Raw genomic sequence first — 23946 nt, 5'->3', positions numbered from 1 at the left:
TTCAAAATAATGTTCACCTTTGAAAATCTTAAATTGTTCTGTTAGCATCTTACTTATATAGTCCTGCTCTCTTTCCCAAAACTTAGTAAGTATAGGACATTATGAAAGCATGTGCTTCAAAGAAGCATTATCCATATTACGTATCCAGGGTTCTTTGTGACAATCCCATATTTTAAACTAAAATGAGTTTGTTTGCTTTTTGTTTTGTTTAAAAGGGATGAGTCCTGGGAAAAATCAGTGTAGAAAAAGGAATTGGTGAGGGGAGTCTAAATTCTTGGGAATAGATGCATGAGCAAACAGTATCCTTCTTTGAGAAAAACAGTGATATTGAAGCGATCTCCATTGCTTTAGAAAGAGGGGAGAAAAGTTAAATAAGTGCCTTGCCTTGCTTCCATCATCAGCTCTGTTATGAATGAATTCTCCCTATTCAGTTGCTTTGCAGCTTTTATTAAACCTTCAGAGTGGTTGCAAAGGTGCATCTTATATACTAACTGCATCTGTAATATAGTCATTTTTCTTATTTCCTTCTTGTCCTTTAGAATTCCATGAACTTGCCGCCAGACAAAATGAAGCTACTGAGCCAGTATGACAATGAAAAGAAATGGGAGTTGATCTGTGACCAGGTAAGAGACCAGAGTGGCCTTTCCTTTTTTTTTCATTTCTTTCTTAAGTAATTCTACATGTTGCATTGTGAATCGGCCTTAAACGGCCATAGCTCTCAGAGTTGAAGAATAGGAAACGGCACATATCACCATGGTTCAGTTTGCCCCTACTCTGTGGTTTCCATGACCGCCTTAAAATTCTGGGTAAAGTGGACATGTGAGAAAGTAAAAGGATTTTGGGAAATGATATATAATGAGTTGAAAAAGATGTTTAAGTACACTTTTCCCAAAAAAACCTGAAGCTTTTTTACTGGGACTAATGGGAGAGGAAATAGCAAAGGGGGACAAGAGACTATTTATGTATGCTACAACCGCGGCAAGGACATTACTAGCCCAAAAATGGAAATTACATGAGATACCAACAATTGAGGAGTGGCGAGCGAAAATGTTTGACTATGCAGAATTGGCAAAATTGACCTGTGGGTTCCGAATCCAAGGAGAGACAAAGTTCCAAGGGGAACGGAGTAAATTTATTGACTATATAGAGAAGAAGTGTAGAAGTTTAAAGACACTTGCAGGACTGAAATAAATCCTACGAATTTAATTTATATATGTTTGTATAAAACAACTGTGAGACAAGAGGCAACAAGAAAGCCGAATGAAGGGAGGGAGGGAAGTCACGGCTCGGCAGAGCGAAATTGAAATGAGAGGGGAATATAAGATGGAATGTTAAAAAAAATTCTTTTTATTTTTTGCTTATTTGGAAAATTTGATAAAAATTATTTATATAAAAAAAATTCTGGCAAAAGATTTTGAGCTCATAATAATTCTATGGGGACTTGGGGGATCATTGAAGGATTTCATAAAAACTTGCAGGATTTGCCAGCACCACTGCCATGCATGCAGACGCCACTTCTTTCCAGTTTCCCATACAGTGGTGCCTCGGTTCTCAAACTTAATCCGTTCTGGGGGTCCGTTCCAAAACCAAAGCGTTCCAAAACAAAGGCACGCTTTCCCATAGAATGTAATGCAAAACGGATTAATCCGTTTGGAGGTCTTTAAGCAGAGGCTTGACAGCCATATGCCAGGAATGCTTTGATGGTGTTTCCTGCTTGGCAGGGGGTTGGACTGGATGGCCCTTGTGGTCTCTTCCAACTCTATGATTCTTCTATGATTCTATGATTCTATCTAACGAGACCATGGATCCATAAAATGAAAGCAATAAACAATGTACTGCAGTCACACAACCAATCAATCAGTAGCTGAACTGGGTTCCACACAGACACAAAAACAAAAACAAAAGAGCTGCAAATAAATAGCAAAACTAGACAGTCCTCAGCATAACACTCAAAACGGAAGTGTGGCACTGAAATCAGAAGTGTAACACTCCAAACAGAGCATGTTTGGCTTCCGAAAAAGGTTCGCAAACTGGAATACTTACTTCTGGGTTTGCAGTGTTTGGGATCCAAGTTGTTCGAGTACCAAGGCGCTTGAAAACCAAGGTACCACCCTATTAGTTGTTTTGTGTTTTTTTTAATTAGCGCCAAATTAGTCCAGCACTTTCATTCCAGATATGCAAGATTCTTGTCAGGACCAAGTTCAGGGAAAGCTCTTTCTGTCTCTGTCTGTCAGAAGCTGGCTGCAAGCGGCTCTAACTGGCATGAGGGAGAGTCAAAGTTGAGCATTAAATCAGCATTTGATTTGGAGGCAAATACGCCTGTCATTTGCAGTACAAAGGCAAGAAGAACCAGACTCGCTGCATTGTGGGTAAGGGGGGGGGGCTAGCCAATTCTTGCATTTAGTACGTTGGTACACACCTAGTTTGAGAGAGATTCTATAATTAAAAACAAAACAAAAACTTTTCACTGAGGTAAGTCAAACAAAGCTAAACGGCAAAAATAGCAGAAGTACAATTACAAAGCAATAAGCAACGCAGTATATCTGGCAGAGATTTAAATTTGGTGAGTAGAGTCAGGGCCGTCTCAAGCACGTCGGGCGCCATGGTGCGGAGATCGCTCCGACGCCCCGGCGCCCCACGCCACCCGGACTACCCCTAGAGCCGGCCCTGAGTAGTGTTACGTTGGTACCTCGGTTTTCAAATGTCTCAGACATCGAACATTTCAGTTTTCGAACGCCCAAAACCCGGTCGTAAATGCTTCCATTTCCGAACGTGCCTCAGAAGTCGAACGGCTTCTGCTGAGTTTTTTCTTCCTCAGTTTTCTCTATTGAATTTGCAGGCGGCCCCTTAGCGCCTCGGTTTTCGAACGTTTCGGAAGTCAAACGGTCTTCTGGAACGGATTACGTTCGAAAACCAAGTTACCACTCTACTTAAACTCATTAGGAAAGCCAAAATTCACATTATGACCTGGAGAAGGGAGTATTGTGTGTATGCATTTGTTGTATATACGATAATACTCCACCAAACAGCAGATAATTTTGGGGGGGTCTCCTGAGCCTTTTGGCGACATGTAATTTATGGGTTATTTTTTTCAGCTGGTGCTAAACTCTACATATTTTTATACCAGAGCGAAAGTGACAAGTCCCATAAGGTTATAGGGAGAGGGGACGTGTTTTGAGGGGGAGGCAGTTCTCCACGAAGCGCACACACATTTATTATCTTCTTTGGTCAAATGGGGTTTGTAGGTTTTAGGAACCATACAAATACCTGCCAGAGCTGTTTGGCCACAGACAGAAGTGGGGTGTCTGCACCACAAGTAGTGATTCCTTCTGTCAATCTGCCTTTGTCTCTCTGGAGCAGGGGTAGGCAACCTAAGGCCCAGGGGCCGGATGCGGCCCAATTGCTTTCTCAATCCAGCCCGTGGACGGTCCGGGAATCAGCGTGTTTTTACATGAGTCGAATGTGTCCTTTTATTTAAAATGCGTCTCTGGGTTATTTGTGGGGCATAGGAATTCATTCTCTCCCCCCCCCCAAAAAATAGTCCGGCCCTCCACAAGGTCTGAGGGACGGTGGACCGGCCCATGGCTGAAAAAGGTTGCTGAACCCTGCTCTGGAGAGATGCCCCCCCCAAAAAAAATCTATCTCCAGCCTGAGAGTTTTCCTCTCCTTTTTCTAAGGAATTTGCTGCCAAGAAGTATGGTGGAGTCTCCTTCTTTGGAGGTCTTTAAGCGGAGGCTTGACAGGCATATGTCAGGAATGCTTTGATGGTGTTTCCTGCTTGGCAGGGGGTTGGACTGGATGGCCCTTGTGGTCTCTTCCCTCTCTTTGGTTGTAAGGGCTCATAGACCCGGAGAGTCATCTAGTCCTGCCATTCAGGAATCCTGCCCACAGTCTGTACATGTACCAAAGACTTATGTATGGATCTAAATTAATGAATAAAATCTTTTAATTATTAATTTAGACCCATGCATAGTCTTTGGTACATGTACAGAGTTAAATCATGAGGTGTTAATTTACACTTCTTCTATGTACATACCCTTTTCTTATAATTTTAAACTAAACAAGAACAAAACAGTTTGGCAGGGTCACTTTTCAACAGGAGCTGCTGGCAGCGAGAGAGAAAATATGGCACCCGTTCATGCTGTGAAGCTATATATTTCTCGGTTAATAAAGGAACAGGCTTGTGAATGATGCCGAGAAGACGGGGGGGAAGGGGAGAGGAGTGACTCATTTGAGATGTGCAGATGTCTGTGTGGGATTCAGCGAAGACAGCTCTGCCACAGGGGATGTGGCATCTGAAATAGAAACTCCTGGCAATCTCAAGGTGTTTGCTGAGCGAGTGGGCAGCGGGGAAGGAGAAGGCAGCCCTAACCTCAACTCGCTGCTCGGCTGCTCGAGCGAAAACGGGTCACAAGGCCTTGTGTCACCCTTGGGTCTGGCCATTCTGCGTTGTGATTCGCAGCATGTGCCGTCGAGTGACGGGCGAGGAGGGAGAGAGAGTTGGTCTCTCCGGAATCATGTAGGATGTGGCAGGGAGTGTGGGGAAATGACCAGTTTCCTCCTTGCGGCTGTTTGATTTGCTAAGAAAGACGTGCGCAATTGTATGTGTGAATGCGGCTGTGGAGAAACGAGGGGGAGGGAGCGCGAGAGGCCGGTGGTAGGAAATGGGGAGTGCCTGAGGAAGGCAGAAAACAGAGAAGCGGCCCTACCATGTGGCAAGGTTAGCTTAAGCTGCCTCAGGTGCTATAAAAGTCAATGCGGAGGAATTATTATTATTATTATTATTAAGCACACAGATCAGATCCACAGGCACAAACTACTATAAAAGTCAATATGGAGGGAAGCACACAGATCAGATCCACAGGCACAGACTACTATAAAAGTCAATACGGAGGGCAGCACACAGATCAGATCCACAGGCACAAGCTACTATAAAAGTCAATACGGAGGGAAGCACACAGATCAGATCCACAGGCACAAGCTACTATAAAAGTCAATACGGAGGGCAGCACACAGATCAGATCCACAGGCACAAGCTACTATAAAAGTCAATACGGAGGGAAGCACACAGATCAGATCCACAGGCACAAGCTACTATAAAAGTCAATACGGAGGGAAGCACACAGATCAGATCCACAGGCACAAGCTACTATAAAGGTCAATACGGAGGGAAGCACACAGATCAGATCCACAGGCACAAGCTACTATAAAAGTCAATACGGAGGGAAGCACACAGATCAGATCCACAGGCACAAGCTACTATAAAAGTCAATACGGAGGGAAGCACACAGATCAGATCCACAGGCACAAGCTACTATAAAAGTCAATACGGAGGGAAGCACACAGATCAGATCCACAGGCACAACCTAGTATAAAAGTCAATACAGAGGGAAGCACACAGATCAGATCCACAGGCACAACTCTAGTATAAAAGTCAATACAGAGGGAAGCACACAGATCAGATCCACAGGCACAAGCTACTATAAAAGTCAATACAGAGGGAAGCACACATACCAGATCCACAGGCACAACCTGCTAGGATGTTCTGCTGCACAAGCCCCATTGAAATGGCACAGGAGCACTATTATGTGACTTAAACCCTTCACGGCCTCAGAGTTTCAAAGCTGTCAGAGAAGAACGTGGCATCCATCTTTAATCAGTTTAATCCAACTGCCGTTCTACGTTCAGCTAATATTTCCAGGGGCAAGCAAGCTCCAGCCTGCTTAAAATGGCTGCTGTCGCCTTATTAGCTACATATGTGGAATAGCTCTCCTCCACCTGTCTTTCTGCCCCAAAATCTGTTTGAAATTTCACAAGCCAGAATATACAAAACAAATTTATACAGAGTGTCACAGTGGCCGGAGTGGGCTACTTCAGAGTAACGACGCTACGCAGCTCTGCATTTTATTCTTTTATTGGTGCTGCGTATTTACAGTGCTGAAGTCATTGCTATTTACACAGAGTGAGGTGGTCAGTCGGTTCCAGAACCTCCGAATGGCTTTTGGCGCGTCTTTCTCCAACACAAAAGCTTTGGCAGACCCATCCTCTTTCCCCTCCTCTTTCTGCGTAATTCCGGAGTTGGGGGGATGGGTCTCCCCCCCCCTTATTCGCCCCTTCCTGTCCCACCTGGGACCCTGGCTCCTCTACCTTGCCTGAGCCTCGGACACGACTTCCTGCTTCCCCATTGGAATCGGAACTCTCTCTGCTTTCCCCTGTGCTCGGGGATGGGCTTGAACTCAGGAGGGGAGGGACTTCGCGATATCCCCTGTCCCTCACATCCACCCCCCTCCCAAGCTCTCCTTCACCCCTCCCCAGGTCCCCCCCAGGTGTCGGTGACGACTGGAAGCCTAAGAACTCAGTGCTTTCCGAGCCCGTTGGTGTGAACACCTCCCCCCAGTCCTGCGAGCCCCCCCCTTCCGCCTGGGAGGACGGGAATCCCAAAAAGTCCGTGGCGTCAGAGCTGGTGGGGGTAAAAATGTTCTGCCAATCTGCTCCTTCCTCTGACTGGGTGGATCTCGGTGACACCCATACCTCATCCTCTGGTTCCTCAAACTCCGCTTCCCAGCGCCATGGTGAACTGCTCTCCCGTGCTTCCTCCCCCTCCCCCTCCCTTTCCATGTGCCAGGGCTTGGGTCTATGGGGAAAGAGGGCGTGAAATTCTTCTACCAGGAATTCCTCCTGTATCTGAGTGGCTGGGACCCATTCATTCTGGGACGGTGGAGCATCCTCCCATGCCATGAGGTACTCCAGGCCCCCCACCCCCCTCCTTGAGTCCAGGATGGCCGTGGCCTCATTGAGTTGCTCCCTGCCTTCTCTCTCCCCCCCCTCCCTCAGGGGTTTGTTCGCTGCCTCGGAGCCTGCTGCTTTCCCTGTACGGCGACAGCAGCGATCTATGAAACACTGGGTGCACCCTCATGTCCTCTGGCAGTGCCAGCCTGTATGCCACCGGGTTGACCTGGTGCGTGACCGTGAAGGGGCCCAACCTTCTGGGCGCCAGCTTTTTGCACCTCCCTCTGATGGGAAGGCCCTCCGAGGACAACCAAACTTTGTCCCCCACCCTAATGACCTCCCCCGGTCGCCTGTGGCGATCTGCCCCCTTCTTGTACGCTTCCTTGGCTCTCTCCAAGTGTTCTCTAAGCTGCTGGTGCACCGTCTCCAGTTCCTCTGCCCAATCCTCAGCCTGTGGGCCCTCCTCCTCCTCCTCCCCCTCCCTCTCTGGGAAAGATCTGAGGTCGCGCCCGTAATTGGCCTTAAAGGGCGACACCCCTGTGGAGACGTGCACCACATTGTTGTAGGCAAATTCTGCCAGTGGCAGGCGATCCACCCAGTCCGTTTGCCGCTGGCTGACGTAGCATCTCAGGTACTGCTGCAGAATGGCGTTGACCCTCTCCGCCTGTCCATTGGTCTGCGGGTGTCTAGCCGTCGACAAGCTGACCTCCACCTGCAGGAGGTTCATGAGCCGCCGCCAGAACCTGGAAACAAATTGGCGGCCACGATCCGAAATAACCCTTAAAGGTAATCCATGCAGTCTGAATACGTGATCCACAAACAGTTTGGCTGTCTCCTCTGCAGAGACCGCCCTGGCACACGGTATAAAGTGGCACATTTTGGACATGAGGTCCACCACCACCAACACTGCGGTCTTGCCCCTGGAAGAAGGCAGATCTGTGATGAAGTCCATGGACACCACTTCCCACGGCCTGTGTGGCGTGGCTAAGGGCTCCAGCAATCCCGGTGGCGCTGCTCTGACCACCTTTGCCCGCTGGCAGGTGTCACAGCCCCGTACATAGTCTCTAACATCTTCCCGCACCCCTGGCCACCAGAAGTGTCTCATGACTAGGTGAGTGGTTTTGTCCCTCCCAAAATGACCCGCCGTTGGGTTGTCGTGCATCTGCTTGAGGACCGTACGTCTAAGCTGGGTGGTGGGCAGGTACAGTGCACCCTTGTAGAAAAGCAGCCCCCTGCGTTCTGCAAAGTCTTTTGCCTGCTCCCCCCCCTCTCAGTTCTCTGAAGATGCGGTTGGCAAATTCATCCGCTGCCGTCAGTGCTGTGAGTTCCGCCTCGCTCACCACTGCTGCTCCGCAGGACCATGCTGACGGGGGGAAAATGTGTCTGGGTGCCGGTGGCGCCTCCTCCTCCATGTACTCTGGCTTGCGGGAGAGGGCATCCGCCCTGACATTCTGCTCTCCCGGGATGTAGTGTATGGAGAAGTTGAAGTTCGAGAAGAACTCTGCCCACCGTATCTGCCGCTGGTTGAGCACCCTGGCAGTTCTCCAGAACTCCAGGTTCTTGTGGTCTGTGCACACCTGGATGGGGTGCTTGGTGCCCACCAGGAAGTGTCTCCAGTGCTGGAACGCAGCGTGGATCGCAAGAAGTTCCCGATCAAACACCGTGTAGTTTCTCTCTGGCTGGGTCAACTTCCTGGAGAAGAAGGCACAGGGTCTCCACTCTCTGTTGGCGTCCAGTTGCAACAAAATGGCGCCCACAGCTTTATCAGAAGCATCTGTCTCCACGCGTAGGGGCGCGTCCTGAACCACGTGGAACAGGTTCTGGTCTGAGGCGAACACCCTCTTGAGGCTTTCGAACGCTGCATGCGCCTCTGGTGTCCACCTGAACTTCTGCTTGCCTCTCAGGCAGTCAGTGATGGGAGCCGTAACGCGAGAGAAGTTCTTGATGAACTTCCTGTAGAAGTTGGCGAAGCCTAGTAGGCGTTGGGCATCTTTGCGCGTCCTGGGGCTGTGCCAGTCCAGGATGGCCTGCACCTTGTCCTTGTCCATCGCCAGCCCCTTGTCTGACAGCTTGTAGCCCAGGAAGTCCACCTCCTTGGTGTGAAACTTGCACTTCTCCAGCTTCACATACAGGTGGTTCTCCTTCAGGCGCTGCAACACCTCCCTGACATCTTTCACATGCTGCACTGGGTCATCGGAATAGATAAGGATGTCATCTAGGAAGACCAAGCATTTCCTGAAGAGGAGGGACCCCAGGACGTGGTGCATGAAGGCCTGGAAGCATGCTGAGCCCCCTTGCAACCCGAAGGGCATCACCAGATATTCAAAAGAGCCCAGAGGCGTGAACATCGTGGTTTTCCATTCATCGCCCTCCCGGATCCTGATCAAGTTGTACGCCCCTCTTAGGTCTAGCTTGGTGAAAATCTTGCCCCTGCGTGCCGCTGTCAACAGATCGTCCACTCTGGGCATGGGGAAAGCCACTGGCTCTGTCACTGAATTCAGCCGTCTAAAATCCACCACAAGACGGCGCTGTTGCGTGTCTTTCTTGTCCACCCAGAAGACTGGGCTGCCCCCTGCTGCCTTGCTTTCTCTGATGAACCCCCGCTTGAGGTTCTTGTCGATGAAAGCGCGCAGATCCTCCAGTTCCTGGTCTGACATGGCGTACAGCTTGGCTGGGGGTATAGTTGCCCCTGGCACCAGGTTGATCTGGCAGTCAAAAGGCCTGTGTGGGGGTAGGTGGTCGGACTCCGCTTCGCTGAAGACCTCCTGCAGGTCCCAGTACGGCTTGGGTATCGCCTCACCCCCTTTGACGTGCATGGTGGCCACCGTGGCTATCGGAGGCCCCTCCCCTGGTTGGTGCTGCATGCAATGTTCCAGGCAAAAGTCCGATCCAAAAGTGATGCATCTCTGGTGCCAACTGATGGAGGGGTCGTGGCGCGCCAGCCAGCTCATGCCCAAGACGATGGGGGGGGGGGTCTGAGATGGTGGTGACGTTGAATGCCAGTGTCTCTGAGTGCCTTCCCACCGTCATTTTCATGGGGGGGGTTGATGAGTGATGGCCCCTCCCAGCAGCTCTCTGCCGTCAATGGTCGCCACGTGCAGAGGAAAATCCAGCTGCAGAAGCTGGATCTGGTGCTCTTCTGCAAAGTTTCTCGAGAAGAAGTTCGCTGACGCCCCACTGTCAATTAGGGCGAGGACCGTCAGGGGATAGCCATTTGGGAGCGTGAGCGTCACTTCTAGAACCACTCCTGCTCTGGGAGGGGTGGGCTGGCTCTGCTCCTCTCTGTGCGGGTGGGTGGGCTGGGGCTGTTGTCTGCTGACTGTGCCTGGCTGCTGCCCCTTGTCTCCTGCAGCCAGGCTTTCCCGTTTCCCTGCTGTGGTGCTGCGTCAGTGGGGGAGGGCACAACCGTTCCCGCCTTTCCTTGCCACTCCCTGCGATGTGGGCAGTCTCTGACGAGATGCTGGGGGGAGTTGCAGAGAAAGCAATTCCCACCCCTTCCCTCCTTGCGTCTTGGCGCCGCTGGGGTTTGAAAAGCCCGCGCGCGCGCGCTATCAATCTGCATGGGTTCCTGGTCCTGGCTGGCCCCAGGCGTGGCTTGAAAGGGTTGTTGGGGGAGTGGCTTCTCCTGCGACCGTGGGAACCAAGCCCGCTTTGCGCGCGTTGCTTGCTTGTCGCTCCACCGGGATTCCTGTCTCACCCCCACCGCCAGAGCCGCTTTGCTCAGCTGATCCATATTACTGGGCTTTGGACCTCTCGAGAGCTCATCCTTCACCTCCTCATGCAACCCCAAGTAGAACGCCGCTTGCATTGGGGGTGACTCCAGTTCCCACCCCAATCTGTGCACCAGCATGGTGAATTTCGCCCAATACGCGCGAACTGTCATATTTCCTTGGCGTAAATTATGAAGTTCCTCCTTAGTCTGGTCCATATGACTATCGGACGAATACATCGTTTTCAAACCTTCTAGAAATAGTTTGACATTCTTCATGCAAGGATTCTTTGTTGCGATTAACGGTCTTAGCCACTCCCTGGCTGCCCCGGTAAGGTGCTCCACAATAAACGCTACCCTGTGCTCATCATCAGGGAACTCATCGTGGTGCAGCTCAAGAGCATACACAATCTCAGTCTCAAAGCCCTGATATTCCCTCGGGTCTCCGTTGAACTTGCTTACTAGGGTCCCGGCTCTCCTTCCTGGCAGCACTTGGACTTGGGGTGCCCCTCCCGCCTTGTTTTTCTCTGCATCCAGCTTGTTTTGGAGGTCTACCGCCACCGCCCTTAATTCCTGCTCTCTTTCCTGTAGCGCTCTCACCTGTTCCGCAAGTTGTAGCCGGTCGTCCTGGACCTTCTTAGTCTCTTCTTTAGCTGCCTTCAATTCCCCCTGCGCCTGCAGCGACAGCTGCTGCAGTTCTTGCTGGGCTTGCTCCGCGATCTGCCGCCATCTCTCCGCCTCTGAGACGCTCATCCCGGCAACTCCAAAGTAGCCCAAAAAGTGATTCGGAGGTTGCTGTCACAGTGGCCGGAGTGGGCTACTTCAGAGTAACGACGCTACGCAGCTCTGCATTTTATTCTTTTATTGGTGCTGCGTATTTACAGTGCTGAAGTCATTGCTATTTACACAGAGTGAGGTGGTCAGTCGGTTCCAGAACCTCCGAATGGCTTTTGGCGCGTCTTTCTCCAACACAAAAGCTTTGGCAGACCCATCCTCTTTCCCCTCCTCTTTCTACGTAATTCCGGAGTTGGGGGGATGGGTCTCCCCCCCTTATTCGCCCCTTCCTGTCCCACCTGGGACCCTGGCTCCTCTACCTTGCCTGAGCCTCGGACACGACTTCCTGCTTCCCCATTGGAATCGGAACTCTCTCTGCTTTCCCCTGTGCTCGGGGATGGGCTTGAACTCAGGAGGGGAGGGACTTCGCGATATCCCCTGTCCCTCACACAGAGCTTCATGGATGATTTGGTTTGGGGATATATATATATATATATATAGAGAGAGAGAGAGAGAGAGAGAGAGAGAGAGAGAGAGAGAGAGAGAGAGAGAGAGTTCATTAAAAAAAATATGCTTCTGGCAACTGGTCCTAAAATAATAATACTAAAACAATTACCGATACTAAAATGGTAATTACTAAAATAATATTTGTTATATTAACAAAAATAGCAACAACTGTCCAGGTTGGCAGCTTTCTGGTTAACTGGCAGATTTATCCGAGAGCGATTTGTGTGGAATAGCCCTCAGAATTTGTGTCTAAGAGACTACGTTACTCTGTTGTAATAGAAACATGGAATGACGGGTATTTTAGTTTTAATTTTTAAAAATAAATAAATTATGTATTCACGTTAAAATATTTACATACCGCCCACATTCCAGGGCAGTTTACCAAATATATTAAACCCACATATATTAAAAGCAATGATGATTACAGTAGAAAATTAACAGAACATTTCACGAAAAGCTAGGGATTGAAATCGGCTAATGTTGTAACAAGAAAAACGAGTCTTGAGCAGAGGTCAAAACACAATTAAGCTTGGTGCCTTAAAGTTTGTGCTTCAAGTTGTGGGTGGGGGCATTTGAAGGAATCTCTTGGACATGATGGGTGGCCTCTCCAAATTTTATTTTTAATCCCCCCCCCCACGGGGATTGTTTCAGAATAAAGGCTCTGCATGAGAACCTAAGTTGGTATACTTCCCGCATAGAGTTGACAGTATGGCTCATCCGTACTTCCACTTGCCCTGCTGCTCCCACCCCTTGCCCCGTGAAAACCTGCTCTTTAGTGCTGAATCGGAACAAACAGCAATCGAGTTTTAAGTGAGTGGATGTCCGTTCGTTCCGATTTAGCGCCAGGGAAGGAGTTTTCCAGAGCAAAGCACTAGGGCAATGGCAAGTGGACTTGTGCTTTCTAGGCGTGAGACATGTGGAAGTGGGGACGAGCCCTAAGTCTCTCATGTTTATGGGACTTAGAGTGGGGTTAAAAAGTTTAGCCCTGTTCTAAAACTTAGAAAAACAAAACAAAACACAGCATTGCTTAACTCAGTGCTTTAGGGAATAAACAAGGTGAGGAGATCAGCTGATAGTCACAGTACATACACAGTCCTTCTGGTGCAACACACTGTGTCACAAGGATGGTGGTGCAACACAATTGTCGCAGGAGGAAGAGCTGCTTGCGGCTTTCCGCACAGAACTGGAAGCTTTTACCAGGGCGTGGGGAGATTGTGTGTGTAGAGTTGTACGTCTTTTCGCAGGGACATGGGTGGCGCTGTGGTTTAAACCACTGAGTCTCTTGGGCTTGCCGATCAGAAGGTCGGCAGTTCGAATCCCTGCAATGGGACGAGCTCCCATTGCTCTGTCCCATCTCCTGCCAACCTAGCAGTTCGAAAGCACACCAGTGCAAGTAGATAAATAGCTACCGCTGTGGCGGGAAGGTAAACACTGTTTCCATGTGCTCTGGTTTCCGTCAGTGTTTTGTTGCGCCAGAAGCAGTTTAGTCCTGCTGGCCACATGACCTGGAAAGCTGTCTGTGGACAAACGCCGGCTCCCTCGGCCTGAAAGCGAGATGAGCATTGCAATCCCATACTCGCCTTTGGCTGGACTTAACTGTCCAGGGGTCCTTGACCTTTTACCTATGTTTGCGTAGCAACTGCAATATGTTGATGTTTGGGCCCAGCTGCTCCTGCAGTATCTCTGCAGGGAGACACATCGTGTTGGGTGTTGTCTACTCCGCTGGCCCAAATATCTGCCATGTGAATTTGTCCCTCGTTTGTGTTCTCATAGTATGTTTGTGCTTTTAGAGGCAGCTCTAAAATGCCCACCTGCAATTCGATAAAGCCTGCCTTGTTCTTCTTTTTGTGCCTCTTTCCGCAGGAAAGGTTTCAGGTCAAGAACCCACCTTCGGCCTACATCCAGAAACTGAAGAGCTATCTGGATACGGGTGCATTCAGCGGAAAGGTGACTTCAAACTGGATGATGCAACCGTAATCGTATTCTATGCTGTCCCCTGATTTCCTTTGCAGCTTGTCCTCCTTCCCAGAGCTATAATTTCCGGAGCTCCTTGGGAAGAGGATTTGGTTGTTAAAGCACTCCCAAGAATTGTAGCTCTGGGAGAAGGGAATAAGGGTCGCTTGAACACCCTTAACAAACTGCAAGCTCGTGGGACTCTTTGAAGAGGGAGTCATGGCTGTTTCAAAGTGGTACGACGCCGCTTTAAAGGTGGACGGGACTTGGGAGAAGAGCGAGATGGACCAGCGGACGGGAGCATCTGTGAGCTTGGAGGCCGAACCATGGAGCAGGGCAGATAGACTTCTGCAGCCAGGCCTCTGAGCATCTCTGTGCTGCCTCCTGCCTCCCAGACTCTTGAGTGGCGGCTGGATGCAGAGAGCAGTGGGGAAGGGAAGGAATTTAGCGGCAAATCCATGGCAGCAGGAGAGAAAAAGGAGGGCAAGAGATAGGGAAAAGCAGAGCATGGGAGATGGGGATAGATGGATCTCAGTATTAATGGGTGGTGTGCGAGAAAGGGGAATGGATGGATGGAGCTGTGGGACGTATCCACCACACTACTGCCATGCAGCTTCTGAAGAAATGCAGTCCTTGATGGCAGGAGGAGGAGATGTGTCATCCCTCCTTTATTATGAGGAAATCCGACTGCTTCAATGCACACCTGCCTTTCAGAATTTCTCATGCTGCACATGTGCATTTCTCACTTAAGCTTGGGTATTTTTGAAACCTGTTTATTTATTTTTTAAAAGGCAATTTATGAATCGTCTGCACGATGCAAGTAAAAACGTTGATAATCAGCGTTGCTGGTACGGTTGCCCGCTAACCTGTTTTTCATTCTGCTTTGTTCGCCCAGTTTAAGAGACGGGCCCAAGAGTCCACCCAGATTCTTCGGGAGCTGGAGATATCTTTGAGGACCAACTACATAGGGTTAGTACCGACGACCAACACTTTTTTGTTCGTGCAGACCCGAGCTGCGCGCAATCGCGTCATTTATTTGTTTTGTTGCTTTTAAAACGTGTGCCCTGCTTTTTTACCATCGAGGTCTCAAAGTGGCTTACCATGATTTAAAAAATAAAATAAAAATGCAGTACACACCAAAATAAAACATCAGATAAACCTATTAAATTTAAAAGCTTAGAAATTTCAAATCGGGAACGTAAACCAAAGAAGCATTTGTGATGCCTCCTAAAATAAAACAGTTTTAACCAAGTGTCTGGAACTCAGCAAGGATGCTGCCTGTCTGGCTTCTAGTGGGAAAGAGTTCCGCAGAGTTGGGCCCACAACACGGAATCCACGAGTTTTTGTTGATCAGATTGAGATGTGCAGGGTAAGGCATTCTGGACCTGTGTTATTCAAGGTGTATGTATAACTCTGTATGTGTTTCGAAGCAAGAATTTTGTAGTGTTGATTTTCTGTGCCAAAGCGGAGGTGCATTTGGGCCAGGATTGAAAGCATTTCTGATGAACGGAGGGGCAGCTTCCCTATTCTTCCCTTCTGACTGCATGCATTGCCTCGCAGTGTGTCGGATGCTGCTGCAGATAAATCCCCTACTCGGCAGGTGCTGCTTTGTTCAAGAGGTCGGAGGGACAGCTGGAATGTCCCAGGGCCTCCTGGGAGCCCCCACATTTGGAACGTGCCTTTCCTTTATATCATTATTCTTGATTCAATCCAGCTTCTAGCCTGCCTTCCATAATAGCTCGATAAAGGCAAAGCTCAATGCAACACAAAGGTTGGTTGGTTGGTTGGTTCAAGCCAACTCAGGGACGGCTGTGGGCAGGATTCCTGAATGGCAGGACTAGATGACTCTCAGGGTCTATGAGCCCTTCCAACCAAAGAGAGGGAAGAATTACCAGGTCAGGTTTAAGGTTTTTGTACCAGCGTACAACACCCTGATACCTTAGCCTGCAGACCCCAAACTGATCATATTGACGGGCACTATTGGTCTCCTGTGGACAAGACGCATGACTCTATGTCAACAAAAACTCATGGATTCAATGTTGTGGGCCAAACTCTTTCCCACTAGAAGCAGATAGGCAGCATCCCCACTCTCAAAGCCCATTCCCCATCCCTCTGAAAGAATTCTGGGCACTGTAGTTTTTTAAGCCCCTTCATGGCGAAGGGGCTTGAATAACTCCAAGAAGCTATGAGCTATGCCATGCAGGGCCACCCAAGACGGACAGGTCATAGCCGAGAGTTTAGACTAAATGTGATCCACCTGGAGAAGGAATTGGCAAACCAGTATTTTGCCAAGAAAACTCCATGGAGATTAAAAAAAGGAGAAGCTTTGAGAAGAAAGTGAGCGTTTCCAAGGCATGCTCTGGTTCATGGGGTCATGGAGAGTCGAACACGCCTTAGACGACTAAACAAACAACAAGTTTTTAAAGGGTGGCTAGGAATTGTAACACTGCAAGGGGTAAACTGCAATGCCCAGAATTCTTTGAGGGCAAAAAAGTGCTCGGAATGTGCTATAAAGGTATCGTGCGTACGCAGCCGCCGGTCCCCTTGAGCAGCTCGAAAATCGGAAGCACATTAAGCGCTTGTTAATGAGATGTTAAATGTTTAGTCGTTCATGTGAACATAAATGTCGGAGCGGCTTAGGTTGGTTTACAGCCCTGCCTCGTTTGTCGGTAACTGAGCTGTGCGACCCCTCTCCCCCAGTCCCCCGGACTACTCAAACAACCTGGTGGGTAGCGGCTAAGGTCTAAGGCCCTCTGCAGAGAAGGTGACCCCAGCATGTCGGAGGCAGCAGCCGACACCATTAACGACAGTGATGTATGCCAGCTAATTAACAGCTTAGACGGGGAAGCATTTATCTCTCTGGATTGATTGCCTGCCAAGCAGTCAGAAAATAAAAGGGAACAGTGGGAGCCAGCGTGCACAAGTCATGTCAGCGTTTTGTGACAAAATGTACTATTGGGCCTGATGGAGTACAAAGGAGCAAATTGTATATCAAGAAGGAGCTCCAGTAGGTGCATTGCAGCCCTGTGAAAAGGCTGTCAGGCCATTTCCACATCTGATGGTTGCATTCATTCATTCATTTATTTATTTTTGCATTTGCTGCATGTCAGTAATATTCAGGCACTACCTACATTGGCCAGAATGTATGTCATGATTTTAAAATAACTCCTTTGTTTTCTGTCCCACATTGAGACCATTTACAAATGACAAATACTAGCCTCTTGTTGGGTATTCCCAGCAGCCCGTGTGAAAATTCCTAACCCTGGAAGATCTGTGTTGAAATTCCTTCTCCAGCCACTGACTTACGATAGATTACAGCAGGCACCCCCCCAAACTGCAGCCCTCCAGATGTTTTGGCCTACAACTCCCATGATCCCTAGCTAACAGGACCAGTGGTCGGGGATGATGGGAATTGTAGTCCGAAACATCTGGAGGGCCGAAGTTTGGGGATGCCTGGATTACAGCCACTGTGTTGCTGTTGTTTTTAACCTGGGGGATACTTGCTGATGAAGCCATTGTCAACGTATACATTGGTACCTTGGAAGTCGAACAGAATCCATTCCAGAAGTCAGTCCGACTTCCAAAACGTTCAGAAACCAAGCCGCAGCTTCCGATTGGCTGCAGGAAGCTCCTGCAGCCAATTGGAAGCTGCCTCGGACGTTTGGGTTCCAAAGAATGTTCACAAACCGGAACACTCACTTCTGGGTTTGCGGCGTTTGGGAGCCAAAACATTTGACTTGCAAGGCATTCAGGATCCAAAGTATGACTGGAATTTGAAACTCATACGGGTGGATTTGTTTTTAAGTAATCATTTGAACACCTCCAGGTGGAAATGTTATATGTTGAATGCAGCTTTTTCTAGCTGCATATGCTAAGAGGGTTGCGCTTTTTCTGTGGGGATCTGTTTAATTTTCACTTTTGCACGGAGGTGCTTTTGAAATCCCTTAATAGAACTTATCCCCAAATCTCCAAACGTTATGTTTGTAACCACTCTCAATGTGCTCCTGTGTGGCAAAATGTCCTGGGGAGAAAATGAATTTTCAGCCACTTTCCCGGGTGCTTGTAAAAATACCAGATCTCTCCATGAAAACGCCAGCGAAAGGTTTTCATGGTGATGTGAAAAAAGGGTCATACCAAAGATAATTCCACAGCCAGTGGCGGCATGGAGGAAAAAGTTTGCATGTGTATGCTAATTGCAATCCATTTTGCCCCAGCAACAGAACATTTGGTTTTCTGGTAGAAGAAAGTGCCTTGTTCACCAGACCAGTTTTTAGCACTTGTTTGCTGTGTAAGTGGAGCCTGCACTTTAGCTAATAGGTGAAATCACACAGATGGGCTTTATTTGTGATTGGGAGTATAAATAAGCATTTGCATGGAAGGAAATTGGCCATGAATATCACTGAGCACATGTGAGGCTTCGGGGACTGGGCTTCCTTCCCCACTTCGGCCATAGATAAGCAGGACAAAGTGAGAAGTGTCTCTTACCATTTAAAGAGTCTTTAATGATCACAGCGAAAGAACAAAGCAGCCATTCTTGGAATGACGGTGTTCCCAATTAAGGTTTCCACCTTGCAACCTGATTTCACAACCACTGTGCTTTTTGTGTAGCCACCTTATCTGCTCTACATCACCTTGGACTGATAGGCTGGACACTTTCCGGAGAGAGAGAGTCTGTTAGCTCTCTCTTCTGGTTCTTCTTCACTTTGCTCTCCCCACCCCACCCCATTCGTCCCAAATTTTGTCTTCAGAACTATGCCCCTCTGCAAACCACTGTTCCAAATCTCTACTGTTCCTGGGCAGCTTCAGGGTCCTGGTCGGAGCTGTACTCCTCAGACTGGTCTCTGACAGCACAGCAGGGGAGGGGGCAGTACAAAGTAAAAAAGCATACCAGTCAGCATGGTCTCTCTCTCTCTCTCTCTCTCTCTCTCTCTCTCTCTCTCTCTCTCTCTCTCACACACACACACACACACACACACACACACACACACAAAATTTTATTTGTATGCCACCTTTTCATAGTTCAAACCATGCTCAAAGCAGCTTCCAACATGAAAAACATTCACAATTACAACATTTTTTTAATGTGTTGTAAACCGCCCAGAGTGGCTGGGGAAACCCAGCCAGATGGGCAGGTATAAATAATAAAAATTCTCACCATTATCATTAGCATTATCAATGTGATAAAAAGTAGCCATAAATTGGAGTTGGGGTGTTGTTACTGTTGTTGATGCTGGTTTTGCGTACCTTTATTTTAGATAATTGCGATTTATGTGGAAATTGTTTACTTTGGTTTCATATTTTGGTGTTTTGCTCAAGCCTACTTTTGTTAAGTTACAGTTATGTATGTTTTTTCCATGTTGTAAGCCACCTTGAGCATACTTTGAAGTCTGGAAAGCTGGCATACAAATAAAATAAAATTATGCATGTATGTATAAACAATAAATAGAGGCATTTCTTACCCACCACAGGCAGATAGCTAAGGCTATCTATCTATCTAAGGCTATCTTAAAAGCACACCCTGCTTTTAAAGCACATTTGAAGTGTGTTCTTTCCCTCAGAGAATGCTGGGCACTCCTCGCAGAGTTACCATTCCCACCAACCCTTAACAAATTGCAATGCCCAGAATTCTCTGGTGTGATATAGCCCCTACAGAGCACAAAATGAAGGTGAGAATGTTTGGGTGCTCTACTGGCTCACAGATCCCTGAAAGGGAGAGAGATTCAAGTGTCTAGTTTAACGTTCTCCGTGACCTGCTAGTTAACCCATGTAAAAAAAGGGAGATTTTGTTATGAGGGAGCCGACAGACATGTGAAAACCTAGGTTCTAAAGTGATATGGTCTCAGAATGACTGTAGAGTATGTTTCCCCCCCCCCCCGAATGTCTGAATTGACTCTCAGTCTTAGTTCCCATCTGGAAAATGGGACGATAATACAAACCCTATCCGGTGTCTACTCAAAAGAAAGCCTCCCTTAATTGCAGCCGATTTGAAGGATTGCAGGAATCAGTGCGAGAAGGAGCCTGGAGCACTTGAGTTCACCGAAACGGGCTGTAAAAGGATTAATAATATATTAATCGGCAGTTGTTGTTTTTAAAAGACAGAGGCGTCTATCTCTGTCTAGAAAGAAGCAGGATGAAAATACCAGGAAGGGGATTCTGGAGAAAGATGAGGCAGATCTCAAATGTTGGGGAAAGGGCAGTAGGATACTCTTTCCAAAAATTACTTTTTTCCCAAAAATTCTGCTTATTCTTCCTCTCCCCCTCCCCTAGCTGGGTCCAGGAATTCCTGAACGAAGAAAACAAAGGACTTGATGTGCTGGTGGACTACCTCGCCTTTGCCCAGTGCTCTGTCTCGTAAGTTGCTGCCACTGCTTGGTAGGAAAGTGATGGTTAAGTCAGGACTAGTGGGGCCTGCAACAAAATATTGCAGCGTGGATTACTCCCACAATTCCATTGTCCCAGAAAACCCGACTCGCTCTGCCTCCACAAATCAACCCACTACTTTTCTGTGGCTGTTGAGCATGCTCAAACCCCACTGGGATGTTTAGGAGCGTTCTCCTGCCACCCACCCACCCCCTATTTATTTTTCTCCATGTTTCTGCAAATGCCATATTTCCCTCAAGCCTGTTGATTCTTCCCTCTTGTCCATGGGCGGCGCTGTTTTGACTATATCGGTGGTGCCATTCGCAACCTGATCATCGGGAATTGAGGGTTGGAGCTGCTATCCCAGGCGAAGCTTCTAGCCTTGTTTTTGTGAGCCCCAGTCCAGCAGAGAACACCCGTCACCTATCCAATAGGGCATGTGTAGACTGGGATGGGAATATTGCAAACTGATATGAAACTTCCCTCAGTTACCAAAGTGGTTTGCTACATAGCTTAGCAAGACAGGCGTGCTTTTTGGAAAAAGTCTTAAACTCCGCTAGGGCCTCGCAGAACTAAATTTCACAATTCTTTGGCTACAAACTTTACTTTATATATGGAGTTGGGTGCTAAGCTGTCCTCTTAAAGGGAAAGGGGCTCTGCTCTGTGAAATCTAACCCATGTTTTCTTCCTTATTCTCTCCTTTTCCCGTGTCTTTGAAATAACCCCTGAGTTTTTGGTCAGAGCACCAATTGTGCTTCACTCATTGATAACTTTATTGAGGAATCATTCCTGAATTGGAAGAGATTTCACTTAACCCAGTCAATAATTCCTTCACGCTCTCCTTGAGCGGAATGAGGGACTAACAAACAGGCCTCAGTCTAACAAGAACTCCCTACGTAGCATTCTGCTAAAATTAAGCATTTATACCTGTTTGTTTTGCATAATCAACTCTGCTTCTGCTAGCCACCAGGAACAGCAAGCAAACGCCACCTGCACATTTTCCAAGTTTTCTCTGTAATTGTGACTAGCAAAGCTTCCCATTTTAGGAGCGGCCAAAGTCCGTGAAGGCAGTTGAATAGAAATCCTGTACTCTATGGGGAAGGGCCATAGGCTCTGTGGTGGAGCATCTTTCTTGCAGGCAGGTTCGATTCCCGGCCTCTCCGGGTAAGGCTGGGAGATAATAGGGCCCGAAGCCCCAGAGGGCAACTGACAGGCAGTTTGGACGGTACTTAGCTAAATGTGCCAGTGATTCTGACTCCGCACAAGGCAGCTTCCAGTGTTGCTAACTACAGTGGTACCTTGGCTCTCAAACCTAATCCATTCCGGATGTCTGTTCCAAAACCAAGACGCGCTTTCCCATAGAAAGTAATGCAAAATGTATTAATCTGTTCCAGACTTTTAAAAACAACCCCTAAACCAGCAATTTAACATGAATTTTACTATCTAACGAGACAATGGATCCATAAAATGAAAGCAATAATCAATGTACTATAAAATAAAGTAAGACAGTATTGTAGATGATAAAAATTAAAATTAATTTTTTTCTCTTATCTGCACTGATGATAGTCTTTGTTTAGTTGGGGGCAGGGGGCTTTTACCCATTTCTGCAGCCACACAATCAATCAATCAATCAGTAGCTGAACTGGGTCACAAAAACAGTCGCAAAAACAAAACAAAAAAAGAGCTACAAAAACGCAAAATAAATAGCAAAAACAAAAGCGCCAAACTTTGACTTCCAAAATGTTCGGAAACCAAGGCGCAGCTTCTGATTGGTGCAGGCACCCCGGAAACAATAGCCGACAGCCGCATCGGACGTTCGGCTTCTGAAAAACGTTTGAGAACCGGAAGATTCCAGGTTTTTGGCATTTGAGAACCAAGGTACGACTGTACTGTCATAATGGAACTCTATCAGCACCATGGAGAGCAACTTCACTTCTGCTCTGTCGGATAGGAAGATAAGAGTTTGAACGCCAATTCATGAAACCTGCAGGAAAAGGGAGAGGGGGAAGTGTGGAAATTAAATGCTTAAAACCCAGTGCTTCTCAAACGTGGGTCTCCGGCTGTTGTTAGACCTTAGCTGCCAAGTATCCCGTTTTTCGCGGGAAACCCCCGGATTTTAATCCGTTTCCCGCTGTTCTCCCGAATGGAGAAAAATCCCGGAAATCCTCCGGATTTCCTACCTGCCAGGGAGCCTCCATTTTGGGTTCTGCTCTGCCCATGTGTGGGCACTGGAAATAGGGCAGAGCGGCACAGGAAGTCGCTTCTACGCATGCCCGGCGGCCATCTTGGTAGTAGCCGCATGGCGGCGGCCACCACCAAGATGGCCACCGGACATGCGTAGAAGCGACTTCCGGTGCTGCTCTGCCCTATTTCCGGTGCCCACACATGGGCGGAGCGGCCCCGGAAGTTGCAACTCCCATCATCCCTGACCACTGGTCCTGCTAGCTAGGGAGGATGGGAGTTGTAGTCCAACAACAGCTGGAGACCCGAGTTCGAGAAACATTAGATAGTTATTGACCTATATAAGGATAGTTATTGACCTATATAAGCCCTGCTTTGATGCCTCGGTTCCAGTGTCGCCAGCTTGGCAAGCCTCCTTCCGCCCACCTGCTGACGCACGCCCATTTTTATATGTGTGGCTCCAGGTATGATATGGACAGCACTGACAATGGGAGCCCTGGGTCCGACAAGGGAAAGGCCCTGGACAGATCTATGGAGGACCTCAGCAGAAGCAGCAACTCCCCTACGCAGGGCTCCTCCAAAACGAGGCACCTGACTGTCAGGTAACAGAACGAACACTGGCAAGCGCTTCTTGAACTGCTTCCCCCGTATCTTGGGACACAGGTTGTGGCGCCAGGAGAAGAGGCATTTTCGCATTTATTCTCTTGCCCACCTCACTTAAAGCTACGCTTAAGTGAAACGTCTCAAAAGGGAAATCTCACGAACGCAGCAAACGCCAAGTTGGAAACCCGAGTTGGGTTTCGCCAGTGTGAAGCTTCTTTTTTGGAGAGCGTTGTCTGCAAAATGAAAAGTTGAAAGGGGGGGAAGCTGTTCTCGTTGCAGCGGCAGATCGGCTGCTCTGCGTTTATTTTCTTCAGTTGATCGTGGGACCCGAGGTAGTATACCTGCAGTCCCCAGGTGACCTCCCATCCAAGCACTAACCAGACCTAGAGCTGCTTAGCTCCAGCAAGGCTGTAGTCCCAGGGGTCTTCAGGCTATAATATGGACTTGGGCAAAACAGGGCAAAAAGCAAGGACTGAGTTTTGAAGAAGGGCTACCTCAGGCAAGCCTGACCGCTAAGGTCTTTCCTAGGCAAGGGCACTTCCATATTCTCAGTCAGGTGTTCAGCTGATGTGTGGAAATCTCCATCTAAAAATATCGGCGGTATTTAGCATCCAAATCACTTCGACTGGGGTGGGGGGAACAGAAGTTTCCTTCGGGTAAATAAGGAAATAGCTAGGGAGAAAAAGAAGAAGAAAAGCTTGCAACTGGTGCTTTAGTTATGCTATGTTTCCTGTCTCCAGCATAGTTTGGGCTAGTTTAGCAGTTCTTATACAGAGACCCTGGAGCATGAGATTGCAAGTTTCCACAATGTTGAATAGCCATGTGCTCCCCGCACGCCACACGGTATGTTCATGCACATATATTACCAGCCAGGGGCTGAGTTTTAATTTAGTGTCATAAACTGACGAATCTGGGGGCCTGCAAATGCGTGCACACACACACACACAAACACCCTCTCTATGAGCCCAGAATATTGGCCCTCAATCCTACAAAGTTTCCACAACCATCAGGCAAGTTAACCCACCCCTCAGTTTCTAAGCTCTCCCAGTCTATTACGACCTTAGAAGCAAACTACCCTGTAGTGATTTTGATGAGTGGCCTTGGGTGGTTTTTGTGGCCTAACAAACGGC

At 48.3% G+C, this 23946-nt stretch overlaps 1 protein-coding gene across 3 annotated transcripts in view; it reads left to right on the top strand.

Moving 5' to 3' along the window:
• FMNL1 (formin like 1) overlaps nt 1-23946 on the top strand; it is a 125105-nt gene that overhangs the window by 43703 nt on the left and 57456 nt on the right. For 2 of the 3 annotated variants that reach the window (XM_035135503.3, XM_088654992.1), the window contains exons 2-6: nt 540-623; nt 13583-13666; nt 14568-14641; nt 19940-20023; nt 22678-22815. In XM_035135503.3, coding sequence (XP_034991394.3) covers nt 540-623; nt 13583-13666; nt 14568-14641; nt 19940-20023; nt 22678-22815 — 464 coding nt within the window. The remainder of the gene's footprint in view (nt 1-539; nt 624-13582; nt 13667-14567; nt 14642-19939; nt 20024-22677; nt 22816-23946) is intronic. The other variant, XM_088654991.1, reaches the window with a different exon arrangement.

Source organism: Zootoca vivipara, chromosome 12, assembly GCF_965207765.1.
Source record: "Zootoca vivipara chromosome 12, rZooViv2.hap1.1, whole genome shotgun sequence".
NCBI classification, from domain to species: domain Eukaryota; kingdom Metazoa; phylum Chordata; class Lepidosauria; order Squamata; family Lacertidae; genus Zootoca; species Zootoca vivipara.
Note: the sequence above shows the minus strand (reverse complement) of the source record. Positions and strands in the feature narration are given on the sequence as shown.